This window comes from Gossypium arboreum, chromosome 6, assembly GCF_025698485.1.
Source record: "Gossypium arboreum isolate Shixiya-1 chromosome 6, ASM2569848v2, whole genome shotgun sequence".
NCBI lineage: Eukaryota > Viridiplantae > Streptophyta > Magnoliopsida > Malvales > Malvaceae > Gossypium > Gossypium arboreum.
The window spans coordinates 130,065,580-130,089,267 of NC_069075.1; the positions used below are offsets into that span (position 1 = coordinate 130,065,580).

The 23,688-nt window shown below is 35.4% G+C and overlaps 1 protein-coding gene and 1 non-coding gene across 2 annotated transcripts; both read right to left on the reverse strand.

Annotated features, from left to right (window-relative positions):
* Nucleotides 1-5,618: 5,618 nt before the first annotated feature.
* On the reverse strand, nt 5,619-5,725 carry LOC128294540 (small nucleolar RNA R71). The gene has a single exon (XR_008284850.1). It is a non-coding gene; the product is annotated as a small nucleolar RNA R71 (small nucleolar RNA).
* An 11,463-nt stretch (nt 5,726-17,188) lies between these two features.
* On the reverse strand, nt 17,189-17,641 carry LOC108455304 (uncharacterized). The gene has a single exon (XM_017753884.1). The coding sequence runs from the start codon at nt 17,639-17,641 to the stop codon at nt 17,189-17,191; it is 453 nt and encodes a 150-aa protein (XP_017609373.1).
* Between the last annotated feature and the right edge of the window lie 6,047 nt (nt 17,642-23,688).

Sequence of the window (23,688 nt, forward strand, 5' to 3'; positions counted from 1 at the left end):
CCAAAGCCCGCCATGGGCCTATCTTGAACTATGCAGGGAGTTAACTAAGTCAAATCTGTGCCTAGAAGCTGGAAGACTTCTAGCCTTCGACTTGTGCACTGCCGAATCAAAACTAACTCGGGTATGAATTTTACGAATACAGTGCTTTAACTTTTCAAAACCTGCATCTAAAAGAGAACCTCTTTTTAACGAAACAGTCATATCTTTTTCTCTCCTATGACCAAGTTGCCTCCGCTCCAAACGAGTTGACTTCCGTAACAGACGAGGGACATCAGATAAACCGTAATTTATACATATTTTTATCCCATGCTTAGCACATTTATGGATGATTTCTCCTTAGATTTGGTGAATTCGATGCTCCTAATCCTTTAATTTCCTGTTTTATACTTAGGTGAACATAGGAGAGTAAAAAGAGCGAGAAACAAGCAAAAACGGAGAAAATGGGCCAACATGGGAAATCAACACGGCCTAGACTTCCTCACATGGGTAGGCCACACAGCCGTGTCCATTTGGAAGAATCGAAGCACGACTCACACGGATAGACCATACACCCGTGCCTATTTAATAGCCTTGACCACGATCTGAAGCAATCGCACACGAGCATGTCAATGTCGAGCCCGAGTATAGTCCTATTCGGAAAAGGCCACTTTTGAGGGCTCTTAGGCATTCTAAAGCCTATTCAAACACCTGAGGAGGCACTTAGAAAACACACACAGAGTAGGAGGCAAGGAATTACTCAAGGGAAGCCGATTGATCCATCTCAGAAGCCGGATTAATCGTCAAGACTGAAGATCTCCCTTCAATTTCTTTCAGGAGTTTTGGGTTTTCTTTATATTTTGTTATCTTTATTCTTTTGAGATGTTTTCTTTCATAATTATGAACTAAACCCCCTAAATACCTAAGGGGAATGAAACCTAAGACGAATCTTGTTATTATCATCTGAATTGTATGATAAATATTTGACTTGTTCTTAATTATGTGTTCTTAATTCTTGTTTTAATATTCCAGGTTATTGATTCAAGTTAATGCACTTATTCAGAGGACCAAAAGTCCTTATCTAAGAGTACATTTGTCGTAATTAAGTGGAGTTGATTGCACGCCTAGAGATAGGGTGACAAGATTTTGCCGAATTAGGGTGAAACCTAATAAGGGAGTCCATAGATCGAGTTAATACAACACTAGAGTGTTAATTAGAAAGAGATTTCAATTAATCAACCTAGGGTTAGAAGTTATTAGTCTCGAGAGAGATAATAATATAACTTAGGGATTCCTACGGATCAAGTCAAATGAATAAATCGTCTGATTCAGAGTTAAATAACAAGTGAAGTCTAGGTGGATTTTTCCTTGGGTATTGTCTTAATCAATCGAGTTTTCCCAAAAGCTTTTCCTCAATTTTCTCTCTGTGCACCCTTAGTTTAGTTAATTAGTTTAGATAAACAAATCCCTTAATTTTTAGGCTAGATAATAAAAAGAAAGTAATTACTAGCACTCTTGGTTCCTTTGGGTTCGACAATCCGGTCTTGCTAAAGCTATACTACTGTTCGATAGGTACACTTGCCTTTATCGTGATAATAGTTAGTTTCAAGAGCGATTATTATAAATTTTAAAATCTGTCGTGAATATCACGTATCAAGTTTTTGGTGCCGTTGCTAGGGAACTTAAGATATTAGGAACACTCAATTTTATTACTTTAGCCATTTTACTTTAATTGCAATTTAAATTTTTATTTTCTTTTCTAATTTTCTCTTTTATTCGCTTCTGTCAGGTTTTTCTAGTTTATGACCAGAAGAAACCCGTCAGAACCATTACTTTTTGATAGTGAGATCGATCGCACAGCTCGCAGAAATCGAAGAGAAATAAGGTGAAGCTTAAGATACACAAAGGAAGGGCAAGAGGACGATATTCAAACCACAATCAAGGAGATGACTGAAAATTAGGAAAATCTGCTACCTCTTGCGATTGCTGCTGATCTAGTAAATAAGAATCCTGCTCCGCGCACTATGTATGATTATGCTAAATCGAATTTAACAGAAACTGAGTAAACTATAGTTAGTGTAACGCCCCGTACTCGAGACCGTTGCCGGAGTCGAACACGAGGTGTTAACGGACTTAATTCATTCATTTACACAGTTCATTTTAAAATTTCCAGATAAGTTGGCTAACTGCGTCACTGTCACCTTAAAAATCATATCTCGAGTTCCAAAACTCGAAACCGATTCCGTAAAATTTCCCTGAAACTAGACTCATATATTCATCTACGGATTTTTTTCTAGAATTTTTGGTCGGGCCAATTAGTACAGTTTATTAGTTAAAGTCTCCCCTGTTTCAGGGTTCTACTACTCTGACCTTCATGCATTACGACTTAGATATCTCCCTGTACAGGGCTTCAATACATATGCCGTTTGTTTCTAATGAAACTAGACTCAAAAAGGAATCTGTAAATATAAAGCATGACTTCTAATTATTTCTGGTTAATTTATGGTAAATTTCCAAAGTCAGAATAGGGGATCCAATAACCGTTCTGGCCCTGTTTCACGAAAACTTAAACATCTCATAAAATACGGCTCATATGATCGTTTTGCTTCTTCCATATGAAAATAGACTCATCAAGGTTTGATTAAATAATTTATTCATTATTTAATTACATTCATACTATTTTTAGTGAATTTTCAAACTCACATCACTGCTGCTTTCAGCATCTATTTTAAGGTAAATTTCACCTATTTCATAGTTTCCATGATTCAACTAGCCATTGGACATACATAGCACCAAATATGATCGTGATTAACCATTCCAATGGCTAATCATTGCCAAGAATTTCCACACCTCTCAATAACCATATATATACAAAATGATTTTAATACTATGCTCAAAATATTTAAGCCATTTTCGCATGGCTATCCGAATATATACACATTACCAAAGGTACTTGATTAACAACAAAGGTTAGTCCTATACATGCCATTATCAACGTTTAACTAAAAGAGTACCAAAAGGGCTTAGATAGTATGGACGACTTCGACTTTGACAATCCCGAGTCCGATAGCTGACGAACAAAAATCTATAAAACAGAGAATTAAAGAAACGGAATAAGCATTTAATGCTTAGTAAGTTTTGAGTAACGAAATTATTTACGACTAAAGTATAGCGTTCATATGACTAAATGAATAATTTCATATATGCACATTCTCAAAATCATAATTTCTTCACGCTTCAACCAATATATTCATACACGTGGTATCAAACCTAACTAGAGTAGGAAGCTCGTTAATCAATTGAGCGAGTACTATTTGAAAGGAATCAACCTTTCCGATGCATATCTGAAACATACCTTATCGTTTGTATTTTATGAGCGTATTAATTGAAATTATTACAGCAAGATCGCTCACTTCCAAACCCAAGTACCTTGAGATTTAGCCGGATATAGCAACTTCGCACAAATGCCTTGGTCTTAGCCGGATATAGTCACTAGCACAAATGCCTTGGGACTTAGCGGGTATAGCAACTACTCGCACAAATGCCTTGGGACTTAGCCCGGATATAGTCACTAGCACAAATGCCTTGGGACTTAGCCGGATATAGGAACTCGCACAAATGCCTTCGGGACTTAGCAGGATATCATCCGAATAATCAAGCACATATATCAATGAATCATGACACATCTATATTTCATTTTCATAACTAGAATTCAAACACAAGACACTTATCAACCATTACCATTTTCGGCTCAATAGCCACATACAAAGAGCATGATTTGATTTGCTTTATAACATAATCTCTATACACATTCGGCTACCCGTCATAGGTATAAACTAATCACCTCAATATACAATTCAAGTAGAATCATTATATCACCGTTTATTTGTTATGCTTATATGTCATGACTTAATCAAATCATAAACTAAGTTTCATTACTCGAAAACTTACCTCGGATGTTGTTGAACGATTTCGACGGCTATTCGATCACTTTTTCCTTTCCCTTATCCAACTTTGATCCTCTAGGCTCTTGAGCTAAATCAAACAATTTACTTCCCAAATTAAACATAGTCATCGACATCCATATACATTTTATACTAGCGAAATGTACCATCAAGATATACTTTACTCAAATAATTTACCTTGGCGAACATGTATAATGTTTTGTAGGTTAATAAATTTAACATACATTATGTATTTATAATATTTGTGCAGCCAATTATCCATGGTCATACACACTCAATCAAAATAAATACCAAATTTTCATATCCTTTATGCCCTAAGCCGAATACACTTGTCATGTTCACCTACATTTTTCAAGTACAACATTCTCATATTCGGCATTAGTATCAAGCATAATAGCCAATTCTTCCCACCTTGAATCTATGCATCTATTTAATCATAGTTTGTTCAAGCACTCATACAACAAGATACATCCAATTTAACAAGAAACAAAAACCTTATTTCTCCATAGCTAGTATGGCCGAAAGTTCTAGGCATCTCAATACCGAAATTTTTAACATGGGTTGCCTAAAGAACTTGGTGATGAGTTCAAATTAATCTAACATTTCAAGCAACTTAACACATCCATATAACTAAAAATTCTAAGTTTAAACACAATACAACATTTTAGCACCATGGCCGAATACTTCATGAAGTTGTTAAGACCCATCCTTTTTATTAAGCACTCAAACTCAATCATCTTCATGCCTCATCACCACAACATCAAACAGCAACCAAGAAGACAACACCCATGGCCGAGTATCATCTCCATCAAATAGCAAAAGAATTTAAACCAACATTTAAAAATATGCATGAATTTCATGGAATAACATCAAACATACTTCTTCCTAAACATCAACCAACCGAACATGAAGCAAGAGAATCCTCTTCTTCTTCCTTCCTCAAGTCACGGCAATGGGGGAGCATGGATGAGACAACTTTGTTTTCATCACCCCTCCCTTTTCATTACTTTATTACTAACCTTTTATTTTATTATTTCTAACATAAAACATTAACACAAAATGTTTATAATATGCTTTAATCCATAGCATGGCCGGCCACCATCTTGATTTTTTGGTTAATTTGACATGCAAACCCATCATTTTTATAACATGCATTAATAGTTCCTTATAGATTAACCTATCACATTTCAAAAGTGTCACACATAAGTCCTATTAACTAAATTCACATGCAATCGACTAAATCGAAGCTTAAAACTTTCACACATTCATATTCACATATTTTAGACAATAAATATCATATTCAAATACTTCGGTGACTCGGTTTAGTGGTCCCGAAACCACTTTCCGACTAGGGTCAATTTAGGGCTGTCACAGTTAGGCCTGCTATTGCTGCAAATAATTTTGAACTAAAACCTAACACGATTCAAATGATACAGCAATTTGTTCAGTTTGATGGTTTGCAGGATGAGGATCCAAACAATCACTTGGCGAATTTTCTGTGACACATTTAAAATCAATGGTGTTTCTGACGATGTCATACACCTTCGATTTTTTCCCTTTTCATTAAGGAATAAGGCTAAATAGTGGTTGAACTTGTTACCACGAGGGTTAATCACTACTTGGGAACAAATGACTGAAAAGTTTTTACTAAAATATTTTCCATCGGCTAAAACGACTAAATTAAGGAATGATATCTCTTCTTTTATACAGATGGATCTAAAAACACTCTACAATGCATGAGATAGATACAAGGATCCGTTGAGAAAGTGCCCTCACCATGGGTAACTCTGGCTACAGGTTCAAACTTTTCACATTGGCCTGAATCTTTCAACTAGACAGATGGTTGACGCAGCCGCTGGTGGGACTATCAATAATAAGACACCTGAGGATGCTTATGAATTTATAGAAGAGATGTCACTGAATAATTATCAGTGGCAAGTCATGAGGAGAAAGCCAACGAAAGCAGCCAGTATTTTTAACATCGATTCGGTCACCATGCTCTCTAATCAGGTAGATCATTTGAATAGAAAAATTGACGGTTTTCTTGGTTATTTAGGTTCACCCAGTAATGCAATGCAATGCAATGCAAGTGGAGGAGGGACGAGCAATTCAGAGTACCCACCTTATGGCCACAACATGGACAACGAGCAATTAAATTGTATGGGCAATAATCCTCGACTTCAAAATAATCCCTAGAGTAACACTTACAATGCAGGATGGAGGAACCACCTAAATTTCTCATGGGGAGGCCAAGGGAATTAGAAACCACCACCACCTCTAGGCTTCCAACAACTATCTCACCAACAAGAGAAAAAATCGAACCTTGAGGAGATGATAACAAAATTCATCTCAGTTTCAGAAACTCATTTTCAGAATACCGAGATAGCACTTAAGAATCAACAAGCGTCGATCCAAGGGTTCGAAACTCAGATAGGCCATCTCCCTAAATTGATATCTGAACGACCATAAGGTAGCCTACCGAGTAACACTGAATCTAACCCAAGAGAGCAGATCAATGTGATTACCATTCAAGATGAGGAAGGGTTAGTTGCACCTGAACCAAAACTGAGGCAAGAAACTATGGTAAGTAAAGGTATAGGTGAGGTAGACCATAGTGAGCAAAAACAGATAAGTAAAGAGTACAAACTACGTGTTCCATACCCCAATGCGACAAGGAAAGACCACTTAGACGAACAATTCGGTAAATTCCTTAAACTTTTAAGGAAATTACATATTAACTTACTGTTTATTGAGGCTCTTTCATAGATGCCAAACGTAGTCAAATTTTTAAAGGAGCTTTTAGCAAATAAGCGGAAGTTAGACGAGGCGTCGCATGTCAAGATGAATGCAGTTTGCTCAGCCATTCTACAGAATAAGCTGGCCAACAAATTGAAAGATCCAGGGAGTTTTACGATTCCTTGTTTAATTGGTAGCTTAGATGTTAATAATGCCTTGGCTGATTTAGGGGCTAGTACCAATGTCATGCCTTACAAAATGTTTAAGCAACTAGGACTTGGGAAACCCAAACAAACTAGGATGAACATTCAATTAACAGATAAAACAATCAGATTTCTTAGAGGTATTATTGAAGATGTACTCGTTAAAATTGAAAAATTTATATTCCCAGTTGATTTCGTTGTTCTAGACATAGAGGAGGATAGTAACGTGCCTTTAATTTTAGGGAGGCCCTTTTTAGCAACTGCTAGAACGATAATTGATGTTGGTATAGGTGAACTCACACTTTGTGTGGGTGATGAAACAATCACTCTTCAAGCTCGTAATTCGAGTAACACCTTAAAAATCGAGGGTGATTGCATAAATCATACTACTAGTACTGATCATGTGGTAAAACACTCTATGTAGAAAATAGGTTCGAAGAGCGCACATGAGCCTTGTTCAAGCAACATCAAAGGACTTATCTATGAAGAACGAAGGCTACGAGTTGAGGAACTAGATGAATGACGGACACATAAACCAAAACCACGCCTTGACGAGCTCAATATTCCACCAAATCAACTTGAGGTTGGAGACAAAGTACTACTGGATGCAACAGATCCTCGTATTGCCACTTCTGAATCTAATGCAGAAATTTCTCTCACGGTACTCAATATTTTTCCATATGGTACAGTCGAGGTAATTCATCATAAATTCGGCACCTTTAAGGTAAATAATACTCGTCTAAAACCTTATTTTGATAAAATTGATAGCAGGGATGAGGAGTGTAAACTCCTCGAACCACCATGACTATGCGAAATCGAGGTAAATAGAGCTTAGACGTAAACTCCTCGAACCACCATGACTATGCGAAATCGAGGTAAGTAGAGCTTAGACTATAAATAAGCGCTTCTCGGGAGGCAACCCGAGCACTAACAATGTTAACTTCTTTACATTTTAGTTTTTAGCAGTTAATTCACTAACTGAGTCACTGAACACAGGATTTCTAGAACCACATGGCCAGACACATGGGCATGCCTTAGGTCGTGCCCATACCATGGAAGGAAACACAGTCGTGTGATACGGCCGTGTGAAAACAGAAAAAAAATATTTCCCCAACACGGGATTTGATAAGTTGCCACGGCTGTGCGACATGGCCGTGGGCAATCCTACCAAATTAACACGGGCGTGCGACACACCCGTACCCACCGATCGTGGTCGAGCCTATCAAAACAACACGGGCGTGCACCGGCATACAGGGGTGTGAGAGAAGTGAACGAAGAATGACACGGCCGTGCAACATGGCCGTGTGCACCAATGTGCCCAATTTTGAAAACTACGAAATGCACGGGCTAAAATGAGGGCACACGGGCGTGCCCTACAGCCGTGTGCCCCAATTTCTTTATAAACACCTATTATTTATTTTTATTTATTATTTATTTTTATCTTTATTTATATTTTGAAATTACTTTTTATTTCCCTTTAATACTATTTTTATTTTATCTTGAGACTTTATAATTTTTATTCGGTTATTTCTTTACAAGTAATTGTGCTTCTTTATGTTTCCTAAAAGAAGTTCCTGATTCTATCATAGTTATAAAGAGCTCCAAAGCTTACTATTACTTAGGAACTTGCAACTCCACTGGAAAAGGTTCTCCACGACTACTATGTCCTGCCCGACCACCACGATAACCTCTTCGCTGGCCACTGTGGTTGTGGAACCTAACCTCTATCACCACCAGAGTATCCTCCTCCAATCTCATCATTGCCTTGGCCGATTATTCTCCAGAACTCCAATTCAAGGATTCCATTCATCATTCAGGAAGTCTCACTCCTCTCCCTATCTTATGATCTTATATCTATATAATTTAATAAATCTAACCTTGTACATTGAGGGCAATGTACATCTTAAGTGTGGGGGGGCCTTTTATATCATTATCAGAAAAATCCCTGAATTTTGTCTTGTTCTCAAATAATTTTCTCATATCATCATTAGAATGAATTTTGATTAATTTATCATTTTTATTAATATGTCTTGGATTAAAACATAGGCATTCATGCATTAATTGTTAAAACTTTAAGGAATTAGAGAATCAAGCATGATAAGTTAATTTTTAAGAATTAATTTCTTTTTTAGGTTGTTTCCACAAGTTTAGGTATTATCTTGAGTTAAAATTCATAGCTTTAAACATCAAAAAGCCATAATTTTTGTGAGATCTTGAGCCTTTAGAACATCTATTATTTCTTTCATGCTCACTTTTATTGTTGCTTTGAGTGCATCAATATTGAATTGTCATTCTAGAACTTGCTTGATTATGCATGTCAAGACCATACCATTTGATTTGATATGTCGAGATGATAAAGGCACTTAGGTTTAACCTACTCACTCCATAAAAGCCTACCTTCACAACTAAACCTTAGTGAACCCCCTTGAGCCTAACAACCCATTCATTGATTTACCCTTAATATTAACCCTTAACCCATTATTATTGAAATCCCCTAAATTAACTTGATCCCTATTTTTGTCGAGATTTGATTTGAATAAATTGCTTAGCTATGTTTTTGCTAGATAGCCTATGTTATTTAACTTGTTCTAAAAAAAATATAATACATACATACATATATATTAGTAGTAATTTGTTGTTTTTTGAGCTTAAGTGTTAATTCCATATTTTGAGAAGAAGCTCACTTGTATTCAATTAATAATTAGTTATTTTTCTAGTTAGGTAATTTTTCAATTCAATCTCAATTTTAACCTTTTCTTTCAGCTTGTGACCACACCCCCTAACCAAAGCCATGTGACAACCCTCTAAAGACCTTTTGTTTGACGTATCATCTCAATATATAGTGGTGGAGATTTGATTTTCATGCAAGCCTATGGAAATAACTTTTTATATTGACTAATGAGTGCTTCATTTATTGTCCTTAAACACCTCGAGTGATTTGAGTGAATCTTTAGTGAGAATGTTAAAACTTTGTGCTATTTTGAATCAAGGGTAATCACTTAAATGAGGGGAGACACCTATGCTTTCGTGATAAAATGCTCAACTTGGAATGATTGAAACTTTGATGTTCTTCTAGTTGAATTCTCAATGTATGATTACTTATTATTTATTTTGAGAGATTATCGATAGGGATTATAAGTTGAGAAGAATTTATTTTGATTGTGAGTTGTGGATTTTGCTTGAGGACAAGCAAACGCTTAAGTGTGGAGGTATTTGATAAACCGTAATTTATACATATTTTCATCCCATGCTTAGCACATTTATGGATGATTTATCCTTAGATTTGGTGAATTTGATGCTCCTAATCCTTTAATTTCATGTTTTATACTTAGGTGAGCATAGGAGAGTAAAAAGAGCGAGAAATGGGCCAAAAAAGGAGAAAATGGGCCAACATGGGAAATCAACACGGCCTGGACTTCCTCACACGGGTAGGCCACACGGCCGTGTCCATTTGGCAGAATCAAAGCACGACTCACATGGATAGACCACACGCCCGTGCCTATTTAACAGCCTTGACAATGGTCTGAAGCAATCGCACACGGGCATGTCCCTGTCTAGCCCAAGTATAGTCCTATTCGAAAAAAACCACTTTTGAGGGCTCTTAGGCATTTTAAAGCCTATTTAAACACCTGAGGAGGCACTTAGAAAACACACATAGAGTAGGAGCTAAGGAATTACTCAAGGGAAGCCGATTGATCCATCTCAGAAGCCAGATTCATCGTCAAGATTGAAGATCTCCCTTCAATTTCCTTCAGGAGTTTTGGGTTTTCTTTATGTTTTGTTATCTTTATTCTTTTGAGATGTTTTCTTTTATAATTATGAACTAAACCCCCTAAATACCTAAGGAGAATTAAACGTAAGACGGATCTTGTTATTATTATCTAAATCGTATGATAAACTGTGACAACCCGAATTAGGGCCTAATCGGAATAGTGGTTTCGTGACCACAAATCCGAGATAGAAATAATTGTTTTATAATTATTTTGAGGTTTATGATATGATTGCATGATTGTGTGAAAATTTCGTGATGAAATTCTATGCCTAAAGTGCTTAAATTGAAAGTAGGGACTAAATCGAATAAGTTGCAAAATTTGCATCCGGAAGTTTTAGTATGAAATTGTTTTGGAATATTAATTAGGAGGTCTTAAATAGCAATTTGACCAATTTTAAGTTCATGGACAAAATTAGGACATGGAAGGAATTTTGAAAGTTTAGTAAGGAGGGCATTTTGGTCATTTGGATATTAAATGAAATAAAATGGGAAAAATAACACAAAATTGATCATCATCCTCCTTAGTTGCTGCCGAATTCTCCCTCTCTCCATAGCTAGGGTTTCTTCAATTTTCAAGCTCCATAGTAAGTGATTTCAAGCCCGCTTTTAATGTTCTTTACGCTTTTGGAATCCTTAAGCTCGATTAAGCTTATGCTAGTAATAATTTAACCTAGGGTTCATATTGGGAAAAATACCCATAGGTGAAATTTGTGTATTTTGATGTTTTATGATAGAATATGAGGTTTTAAATTATGTTAAATAACTTGTGCTACTCGGTTTTAAGTGAAAACGAGTAAAAGCAAGCATAATCGGTAAAAATACCTATTGTTCATAACTATATGATAGAGTGAGAATTTGATGTTGTTGTAGAAGAGAAAATGTTCAGCATGTCATAAAACATAAGAATAAGGGCTGAAATTAAATTCCGAGCCTAGGGGCAAAATTGTAATTTTGTAAAGTTAGGGGCAAAATGTAATTTTTCCATGATGTGATATTTGGATTGAAATAAATAGTATGAGTATTAAATGAGCTAAATGTGTTATTATAGATCAAGAAAGACGCAGAATTGATCTCGAGCGGGAAGGAAAAGTTTTGGACTAAATTGCAAAATTTCCACATTTTGCACCAAGGTAAGTTTGTATGTAAATATTACAATAATTTCATGTACATTCTTATATTTCAGCCTATTATATAAATATACTAGCTGATGTTAAAATATAAATCGACTATTGGAAGAATGGAAATAAATATAGAGAGAGATCCGGTTGAACATTTGAGAGATCGAATGAAATAGAGGAGCTTAACTAGGTCACATGTATGATCTTGAGTGCACATCATGTGTACAAGAAAGCTACGAGACACCTCAGTAGTAGCTAGGTCACATGTGTGATACGAGATGTATCCCATGTAGACAAGAGAGCTACGTGAAAGATAAATGTAGCTAGGTCGCATGCGTGATTCCAAGTGAAGGACACCATGTAGACAAGAGAGCTACTGAGACAAATCGGCTAGGTCGCATGAGTGGTACTAAGTGTTCACCATGTGTACAAGAGAGCCGAACTAAATGAAGTATGATGGTGGGGATGTGTTTGAAACCATTAAATATCGAGGATTGATCCGAATTGTTCAACGGGATGGTTTTGTGGTGATATTGTGGTTTGGACCTACACTTTTGGTGAATGAAATGTGGTGAAAATGATTTGTGGTATATACATATATAAGATAAAATGAGGTTAGCATAAAGAATGTGTGAAAGAGTGAAATTAGCATTAAAACTGTTTTTAGATGGTAGCAGTGACATGATTTTGAAAAATCACCAAAAATAGGAGAAATATAATTAGAAGTTGAATGAGATGTGAAATTAAAGTTTAATGAGTCTACTTTCATGTAAAAGAAACAGAGCAAGCAAAGGAATTCTATATTTTGAGATATTTACAATTGTATGTGACTTGCTCAGGATGAATACGTGATCCCCTGTTCCAACTTTGAAAAATCATTAAAAATTGTACAAAGCAAATTAAGAAATATAGTTTACATGCCTAAATTCCTTATTGAGACTAGTTTTAAATGAAATAGACTTCAGGGTTGTTTGAATTGTGTACTGAGAGAAATTCAATTCGTAGTGAACAGAGGTCAGATCAGTCGAGCTGTGTAACAGGGGAAACTTTAACTAATAAACTGTACTAATCGGCTGAACCAAAAATTATAGAAAAAAATTAGCAAAAAGATTTATGAGTCTAGATTCAGGGAAATTTTACGGATTTGAATTTCGAGTTTTGTAACTCGAGTTATGATTTATTTAGTGAATATGACGCAATGAGACAGCTTAATCAAAGTGGAATGAATAGTGAAGTTAAAGTAGATATACTTGAATTGTTGTGTAAACATGTTAGATTCTTTAATTAGTATTTACATACTTACTTACTAAGCTATAAGCTTACTTTGTTTCTCTCTTTTGTCTTATAGTGTCCTCCGGCTTGCTCAGGAGTTAAGGATCGTGAAGATCTACCCGCACTATCATACTTTAGGGTATTTGAACTAAACGTTTTGAATTATGGCATGTATAGTAGGCTTAATTATTTTGTTACGTGTCATATTGTCTAGGTTTAAAATATTAGTTACAGTACTCGACCAGCTACTTTGTACAATCCATTAAAGTTGGCTAATATTGTTCAAGACATATGTTATACGATGCACTATCAAATTGGATGACATATTTATATCTCGGTTATGTTTAATGGTATGTGTTATGTTCTGGTAATACCTTGTATCCTGTTCCGGCGATGGTAACGGGTAAGGGGTGTTACATTTAGTGGTATCAGAGCTATGGTTTAGTCGGTTCTCGGACTAATAAAGTGTGTGTAAAAGTCTAGCTATACATGCCATAAAAATATTGTGATAGTATGGTGACTCCTGATTATTCTAAACTGTGTTTTGTTTTAATATAGTAATGGATCCTGAAGGAACTGCGGCTGATGATGCTGCTAGTAGTGCGCCGGCTCTCGCACAAGGGACCGCGCCTGTGGAAAGTAGACACGAGACATTGAGACAAGGAGATGAGGCTCGGGATGCCTTTCTCCAAATGATGAACAATTGGTATCTTGAATTTATTCGAGCAAATCCAAATGCTCAACCTCCTTCACCCCTCCTATACCTCGACGATTCTGAGCTGCTCAAGGTATAGATTTGGTAAGAATGAACAAGCCTTCGGTTGACAAGATTCAAAACAAGGGGTCAAGAGTTTAGAGCAAAGGTCGATGATGATCCTGAGAAAGCGGAATTCTGGCTTGAAAATTCTACCCGTGTATTTGATGAGCTCTCATGTACTCCCGAGGAATGCTTAAAGTGTGCTGTATCACTTTTGAGAGATTCGGCTTACCATTGGTGGAAGACTTTGGTTGCAGTGGTGCCAAAAGAAAAAGTTACTTGGGATTTCTTCCAGGAAGAATTTAGAAAGAAATACATAAGTCAGCGATTTATTGATAAAAAACGGAAGGAGTTCCTTGAATTGAAGCAAGGGAAAATGTCATGTAGCAGAGTATGAACGCGAATTTGTAAGACTCAGCAAGTATGCCTGAGAATGTGTGTCCACCGAGGCTATTATGTGTAGAAGATTTGAAGATGGGCTGAATGAGGATATTAAAGTGCTTGTAGGAATTTTGGAGTTGAAAGAATTTGTAGTATTGGTTGATCGAGCTCTTAAAGTCAAGAATTGAACAAAGAAAGAAGAAAAGCTGCTATTGAGGCTCGAGATGTCGAAAAAGACAGATAAGCAAGCCATTTCAATCTCAACCAAAAGGTCCAAAGAGACAAACCCTCGAATGACAGTTTCAATTGGGGATTCACACGAGAGATCGTGGTAGAGCATATTCGGGTCTAAAGCTCAAGCTACTTTGGTGGCAAGTGTGGGTAATGTGCGACCTAGAAAGCCCGAGTGTCGCAATGTGGCGAGCAACATTATGGTGAGTGTTGGGGACCGAGCGAGCTTGTTTCAGTCTTGGTTCTCGTGAGCATTTTATTAGAGATTGTCCGGAGAAAGTTAAAGAAGAAAGATTTCAGAGTGCTAGATGAATACCACCGCTAGTAGAGGTAGACCACCGAGAAATCTGGAGGTGGGACTAGTAGTAAAGCGTGATGAAAGATTTAACGGCAAGATCGAAGCTAGAGCACCTGCTAGAGCTTATGCTATACGTGCGAGAAGATGCATCATCTCCGATGTTATTCTTGGTACATTTTCTCTATGATACTATTGTTATTGCATTGATTGATCCGGGTCCACTCATTCCTATATTTGCATGAATTTAGTATCCAATAAAAAGTTGCTGTTGAATTTCTTGAGTTTACGATTAAAGTGTCGAACCCTTAGGCCAATATGTGCTAGTTGACAAGGTTTGCAAGAATTGCCCATTAATGATTCAAGGTCACCGTTTTTCCGCCAACTTGATGTTGTTACCATTTGGTGAGTTTGACGTTATCTTGGGAATGGACTGGTTAACATTGTATGATGCTAAGGTAGATTGTAAACAAAAGACACTAGAGTTGAAATGTGAAAATGGAGAAATTCGTGGGTTGAAACAGATGAATCAAATAAATTGCCTATGGTGATTTCGCACATGTCCGCATGAAATACATGAGAAAAGGGTGTGAAGCTTATCCGCTTATGTAATGAATATTGAGTTGCCTCAACTGAAATTTGAATCATCTCGATAGTCCTGTGAGTTTCGGATGTATTTCGGAGGAATTGCCAGGTTGCCTCCGAACAGAGAGATAGATTTTGCCATTGATTTGTTGCTTGCATCGCACCGATCTCGATTGCTCCATATAGAATGGCTCATGAATTAAAAGAATTGAAGGCTCGATTCAGGAGTTAATGAGACAAGGGATTTGTGAGACCGAGTTTCTCTCCTGGGTGCTCTGTATTATTCGTAAAGAAGAAGGATGGTTCAATGAGACTTTGCATTGATTACCGTCAGCTTAATAAGGTGACCATCATCCTAACTTGCCACAGATTGAAATTTGTCTTACCATCGAAATTCTCAATTTCAAACCTTGTTGTTGCCATCTCTGAACGGGCTGATCTATGAAAATTGAACTAGCTCTGATATCACTTGTTAGGAATCGACCCGATTAAGCAACAGGTAAAAAAATAGCGGAATAAATTGAGAAATTGAACACACAAATTTAACGTGGAAAAATCACTCCAAAGAAGATAAAAAACCACATGCAAAGATAATTTTACTATAATGACAAAAGAATGAAGAGTACAAAAGATGGAGATAAAAAACTAAACCCCGAAAAACCCGAAAACAAAGAACCCTCAAAACGTAAACACAAAATTCTCTAAATGTGTTATGAGTTCTAATATCTAATGAGTGTATTTTTCTAAGGTTGTAAAAGAGCCTTTTTATAAGCTAAATTAATAAGTCAAATAAACTATGCTAATAAATACTAAATCTTTTAGAAAGAAAAAATATTTTGTTTAACTTAACTTACAAGCAATCACTTATAATTTTGGTCACACAACTCTAACAAATATAGATATATATATATATATATATATATATATAAACATTACTATGTCAAAATAAATCTAAAAAAAGTTTACACATAATTAAACTTTAAAGCTATAACACCAATATCGTTAAAGCTTTATATTAGTGATTTCAACTAATGCGTCATTAGTTTTTTACATAAATTTTTCTATAAATATAGTTTTTGAGTAAACAGTTTTCACATGCATGATGAATGTTTTATAATTGAGTATAAGTTAAAAGGTTTGTATATTACTAGCTTATTAGAATATAAAATTAAATGATTAATCAATAAATATTAGGTGTAATAGTAAGATACATTATACTATTAAAAAGAAAATTTATATCTAAAATTTAAAGAATATCTAAATTTTAAAGACAAACTTGTTACGAGAAATAACCACAAACTTTAAAAATTTAGTATCTATAAATCGTGAAACGGTATTAAAAAACCTTAATTAATTTAATTACATCAAAAATATAAAAATTATTTACATCAAATGATATAATTGAGACATTTTTTGTTGGTAATATCAATCATCTTAATTTAACCGAATTATTAGCTATTTAAAAATAAATTATTTATATTTAATTTATACCTCTAAGTTTCTTTTCCCGAATAGTAATACCTCTAGTTTTTAAATTTTGAAGCTTAAAAAATGATGTGAAAAGTGTCCAAGGTTTTTTCTTGACCAAGACATTTTAAAATTTTAATTCCCAAAATAGGTTCATTTAAGCTTTATTCTTAAAAGAAGATATTTTAATCTAGGGAACTTCCTTGCCATCATTTTTCAAACAATTTTCTTTTTCATGCCAGCATTATATATGTCATTATCTTCATTATCCCCTTTCCTTAAGCCATGGTTAAAAGCAATTTCAAACAAAATCATTTTCATTTCATTTGTGCTTTTCCAAGGAAAAATATTATGAAGAAATGAAACGATAATAATAAGAAAAAGCAAAATAATTCCCACGAGAAGCATAAGAGAAAGAGACATTACAACATCATGTTATCAAAAGCGAAATATCATCATGAACAACAACATATTCCCACAGAGGTTTACAATATCCTTTTAAACACTTGATCATAGTTTGGTTGTCGGATTCGAGGATTGTGTTTCGCCATTGTTGAGTATTTGCCAACATTGATCCTAACCGAACAGCAAGAGCCTCAGCGACGAGCGGAGATCCCGCAAAGTTCAAGGCATTTGCACCTGTAATGAAAGAACCATCACTGCCTCGGGCAATTGCAGCGAGACTCGCAGTTTTGCTACGTTGATCAAATGAAACATCAACATTTATTTTAATGAAACCATGTGGGGGTGGGTTCCAAGAAGAGGCCAATGTTTGAGGGGTTGAATGGGACCGAGCATTCTCCTGAACATGCAGGAACTCTGAGAAATTCCTCCAAACATCATTCCAAATTTTAATGGGATCAGAAATAATGCCTTCAAACATCCTTAAATTTTCGGCTCCATATTTCCTAGCATATCCAAGCTGCCAAACTTTTGGCTGAGAAAGACCCAAAATTTGGAAATTGTTTATTTATCTCAATCCACTAGTTAAAGAAACTAGAGAAACCGAATTTGAAGGATCATAGAGAAGAGTAGACGCTCGCCAAACCACTTTCGCAATCAGACAGAGAAACAGAATATGCTCGAGAGATTCAACCTTGTTGTCGCAGCTTTGACACTTCTTTGACAAAGCTAGATGACATCGGTACAAATTTTCATTAGAGGCAACAACACTATTACATGCTTTCCATTAGAAATTCTTTACTCTTGGGGGTACCTTACTCTCGGGGGTACCTTGTATTGCATATCGAGGTCCAATTTGAGCTTTGTCGAATATTCCTCAAGTGAGAGCTGTCGTCTTCGTTTCTGTGCTTCACTCTCTCAGAAGATTATACCCAGATTTAGAGTTGAGCAAAATTACATTCGATTCGAAAAAATAAAAATAAAAATTAAATTTCAACTTAATCAAATCGAGTTTCGAGTTTGAGTCGAGTTGAATTTTACAACTCGAATAGTTTGAATAATTCGAATAATAGATTAGTGTAAATATCCCTTTGATGCCTGCCAATTTTGAAAATGAGTAAATTGGTCTCTCTCAACAAAAATTACAAAAAAAATTTAAAATAATTTTCAAAAATTCAAAATATTTATAAAAATTCCAAAATTTATATTTTTAAAAATTATGAAATTATAAAATTCTTAAAGAATATGGAAAGAAAGTTAAAAATTTAAATCTTTTCTAGAATAATAATTTGGGGATCTAAATAAGTTAATTAATGGTTTAAGTAGCATATTATTTTTGGGATCTTATTTTCGGAATCGAAGATGTGAGTATTGCAGTTCTTGGAAAATACACAACCTTTAGGATCTTTGCCCAAGGCGCATCTGGGTTTTCAAAGAGTTTCCAAGCTTGTTTAGTTAGAAGGGCAACATTAATATCATAAAAATCCGAAAATGCCATACCTCTTAACTTTATTATGTTTAGCCAGACTTCTCTAGGACATCTAGCGGATTTTCCTCTCTTCATTTTCCCTACCACCCCACTAGAATTTGCTAAGAAGGTTTACATCATATTAGAAGTCGAAAGCGGTGCATTGAGTAATTAGGAATGGTAGAAGAAACAACCTATATCATTACCTCCTTTCCGGCTTGAGATAACAATTTCCCTTTCCAATTTTGAACTTTCGATTGCACTCATTTCATAAAAATTTTCAAGGGCTTCTATTTTACCTTTACCCCATGATGTCGACATGTAATAGTCCGATTTTAGGTCTAGTTGGAACAGTGATTTCGGGACCACGAATCCGACGAAGTAAGATTTATTTTTCTTATATTTTCATGGTCTACAATTTTATGGAATTGTTTTGTGAAAATTTCATTTGAAAATTTTATCAATTGGGCACTTAATTTACCTAAAAGGACTAAATTGTAATGGTACAAAATGTGTGTTCTAGAAGCTAGAGGTGTCTAATAGCTATAAAATTTTAAATTGAAGGTCCTTAGATGGTAATTAGACCATTTTTTAATTAGATGGACAAAAATGGACATGATTAGGTGAAATTTTAAAGTTATGCATGAGGGGCATTTTGGTCATTTGTAAAATAAAGCCAAAATAACTAAATAAAAGTCTTCATCTTTGTCAATTTAGTCCCCCTTGGCTGAAATTTATAAGAGGAAGACATAGCTAGGGTTTTTCAAGCTTCCAAGCTCAATTGTATGTCCGTTCTAGCCCTATTTTTAATGATTTTCATGTTTTTGAGATCCTTGTAACCTAATCTAGCTATTTCAAGGACTAATTTGAAAGAAAGATGAAGTTTAAAATTTTAACCATATCTAATATTTGTGTATTTTGATGTCTAATGTTAGAAAATGATGTTTGGTGTTAGATAAACAACTTTTGCTAAGTGATTTTCGGTAAAAATGTCAAAAATGACTTATTTGTAAAAGTTATAAAAAAAGTAGTAAAAGTGTGATTAAGTGGAAAATGTGGGCTGGTATAAGTATGAAGATGGTTCGACTAGGTTTGGGTTTTGACGAAATTGATTACATTTCATTTTACGAGCGTAGGGACTAAATTGTAAAAATGTGAAACATTAGGGGCAAAAATGTAATTTTTCTATAATATGATTTTTGGGCTAAATTGAATAATGTGAGTATTAAATGAGTTAAATTTGTTATTATAGATCAAGAAAAATGAGGTTCGGACCTAGATCGGGGGAAAAATAAAGTGTTTGATGATTAGGTCCAATTCTACTATTTTTGTACCGAGGTAAGTTCGTATGTAAATAATGCATTGTTATATTTATGTTTTAAATGCTTTAATATTGTATGAGTTGTGATTGACTCTTTGGATGTATTTGACAAAGTTTTGACAAGCGAGAAATCTCAGTTGAACCTTAGGAATAGAATAGGATACGAGTGACATGTCACTAGGAACCCATGTGTATATGCGATTATGTAATCAGGGTGCTGGTCTTGTACATCCTACCAGTGGCTGGGTAGTTGGGCATGTGTTGCAGATACCTGACAGCTTGTGTGAGCAGCACTGTGTAGCTACGTCCTGACTAACAGCTTCTGTGAGTAGGCCCATGAATCGAGCCCATATGCATTATGAGATATGACGTAGCTTTCGCTACATATATGGCACTTATGTGAAAGATTTCTGAGTATCCGTTAATATTTCGAGTGTTCAACGGTAATGTCAAAGTTATGAAAGGATATGGTTGTGTTGTGAGTTGGTACAGGTATGTATGTAAAACTCATAAGTAATGAGCTCGATATGTGATGAACTATTGGTAGGATTGTGATTGAATAAGTTATGGCTATGAGATTTTGATAACGTTCATGCTAATTGTAGCACCCCAAACCCGGCCTAGACGTTAAGGCCGAATTCGACATGCCACTTTGAAGTCAAAAACCCGTGTTCCCTTTTTAGTGTTTTAAAAAAAAGCCGAATTTTGTCAAACTAACCAAGTGAATGGAAGCTGGGCACCAGGTAGGTATCCATAATAGAGGAGGTGAGCCATGAAGGCTGCTTAAGTACCAAGCTCTCCGATTGGATCCAATCCTAGACATGTCCACTTCCATTGCCACACTTGGTTATAACAAGTTGAAATTTCTTTGAGTGGTTATCTTTGGTAAATTGAATATTCGTGTCATCGTGTTATTTAAAAAAATATCGTTTTGAAATCGTGCCTAAGTCTAGCCCATTTGAATTATTATTATCTATCAATTTAAAGTTGTTTAAAATAATATAATCTCGAGAAAATCAAAGAAGAAAATAAAGTTAAAATGGCCTTATTACAACCCAAAACTTAAATAGTAATTAAAAATAACTTAAGAAAACTAGTCTCTTTTCAAACCCAAAAGTGTTCACAATGGCCACTCTGAATCCCTCCGGCTCCAAGTCACCCACATCGAGACTCACCGCAAGGTTAAAGAAGGGTGAGTTTGGGAAACTCAGTGTGTAAGGAAAACCCATTCAAAGCCCAAGTCACTCAAGCCCATTGGGCCTAAGCCCATTCAAGTAAGCAGTGGTCTTGGGCCGAGCCCTTTTCAGATTACAATAAACGGGCCTTAGCCCTTTATTCAGATAACAAGATGGCCCATAGGCCCATTTCAAAATACATGCAACATCAGTAAACATATGCAAGCCTATTTGGGAGACTACTCAACCCACCAACCACTACACTCCACTCATACCACCATACACTCCATGTGGGAATAGCTCAACCCACCCATTAACACTCCACGATTGCAGTCTTGCTTTGCTCGATTAACGATAGAATTGAGGCAAAGCCTCCAAGACGTGGACAAGCCACTTTCAGTACTTCCTCCGTCAATATCCCGGTCCCATGCATCGATAATAACAACATGGCATGCATAAATAACAACGATCAAACATGCATTTAGGTCAATTTAACCCTAGGGGTATTTTGGTAATTTATCTCCCGAGGATAGAAGCGTAAAATTTCCACTTTTAAAGGTATTTCAGTAATTTATCTATTTTAGGGTTTTCATGCATATTCCTACCTTTCACGTACTAACAGAATCACTACTGAGGGTTCTTACTGAATTGGGCCGATTATTAATCATTCCAATTTTGGCCCATTAAGCCCAAAAATATTGAGGCACGTAAATCATGCACTTTGGTCCAAACATTGCAGCTTACCAAAAATATTAATCAATTTACCTCACGAGCATTCGCACACTCGTAAATCTACAAAATCTGGTTTTCGGCATTTCGCTTTTCGACTTTTGCCGATCTAGACTAAGAAAGAGGGTGTTAGTTACACACATTTGCTTATGACGATATGTTGACGAGATCCACACACAAACCGCCTACAATTGGATTACTAACACGTTAATCTAACTATTCAAATACAAACTACATATTAACCCCTTACAATATTCGGCCAACCACACCTACAGATCATAGTGAGCTTATAAGAAATTAATAAGCAACTCATTAACAAATTTTTGTCAATGTTTACCACATAATCATAATTTCACTGCAAGCTGTCTTCCTGAGAAACAGTCACTAAATCATTTATAAATGGAGCTACGAAACTCCAAATCAAGTTCCGTTAATTTTCCCTGAAAAAAGACTCATATATCTTCTATCCATAAAATTTTCAGAGTTTTTGGTTTAGCCAATAAATACCAGATTTTTCTCAAAGTTTCCCATGTTTCACTGTTTGACTAATTTGACCACTCTTCATTTACGAATCAAATTTCTCATTGTACAGAATTCAAAATATGTTCTAGTTTATTTCATTTGAAACTAGACTCATTAAGCTTTAATTACATAATTTATTCAGCTTCTAATTCATCTCCCACAATTTATGGTGATTTTCCAAAGTCACATTACTGCTGCTGTCTCAAGCAGATTTATTACCAAATCACTCTTTCACACCAAACTTGCATGCTTGTTATTTAAACATGTATATCACCAATCAATCATCACATATCTATGATTTTACTTAAGCATAATCTCCATTTCATCATTTTAAAGCACAACATGTTAGCCGATTTCCTTTAGCATCTAAGGCACATGCATGCTCATTTGTTTGGCTCAACTTCACATATCTTCCATTTTTCATCAAAAGAACATGAAACAACAACCATTTCCTTCATTTTAATTCATGACCAAATGCTCACAACACAACCAAAAATCAAAATATACTTCAAGAGTTAAGGTAGAATCAAGAAGAACTCATGAACCTCAAAATAAAAGCAAGGTACCAAGAACTTACCTTCAATTTTCCTCCTCCTAATGACCGAATACTCAAGAGCTTTCTCCTCTCCTTTCTCTTCTCTAACTTTCAGCTATGATGAACAAAGATGGACAAAACTTTGTTCTTTTCACCCTTTTCTTTTAATAAAACTTCATATTTCATCCATTTAATTCTTTAATACAAAAGACATGTAATTCTTATCATGAAACATTTACCTAACCCATTATCATGAAACATTTACCTAACCCATTATCATGGAATATTTACCTAATCCATTGTCATGAAACATTTACCTAACCCATTATCAATTTGTATCAATTTGTACCATAAATTATGGATATCAAGTGTACATTTTGTCTACAACAACATGATGGCTGGCCACTTCATGTAAAATGGGAGGTTTATCATGCAAATCCTCCTATTTTGCACTCCTATTTATTTGGCCACTTCAATTTAGCCTATCGCATTTTCAAACATTTTCACATAGGTCCTATTTCATAATTTCACTCACAAATGACAAAATCAAAGCATGAAATTTTGTCAACATTCACAGAATTCCTGAAAATTTGGGCGTTACACTAATCTTTTTCATGTTAATTGTATGTTAATTGTGTGGTTATAATGCTTATTATTTGCATAGGAACTTACTAAGCTATATAGCTGACTCCCCTTCCTTTCCCTTGTCTTATCAAGCTAGCTCGGGATTCAGAGACCGTTGAAGATCCACTCACACTATCAACAATTATTTTGGTAT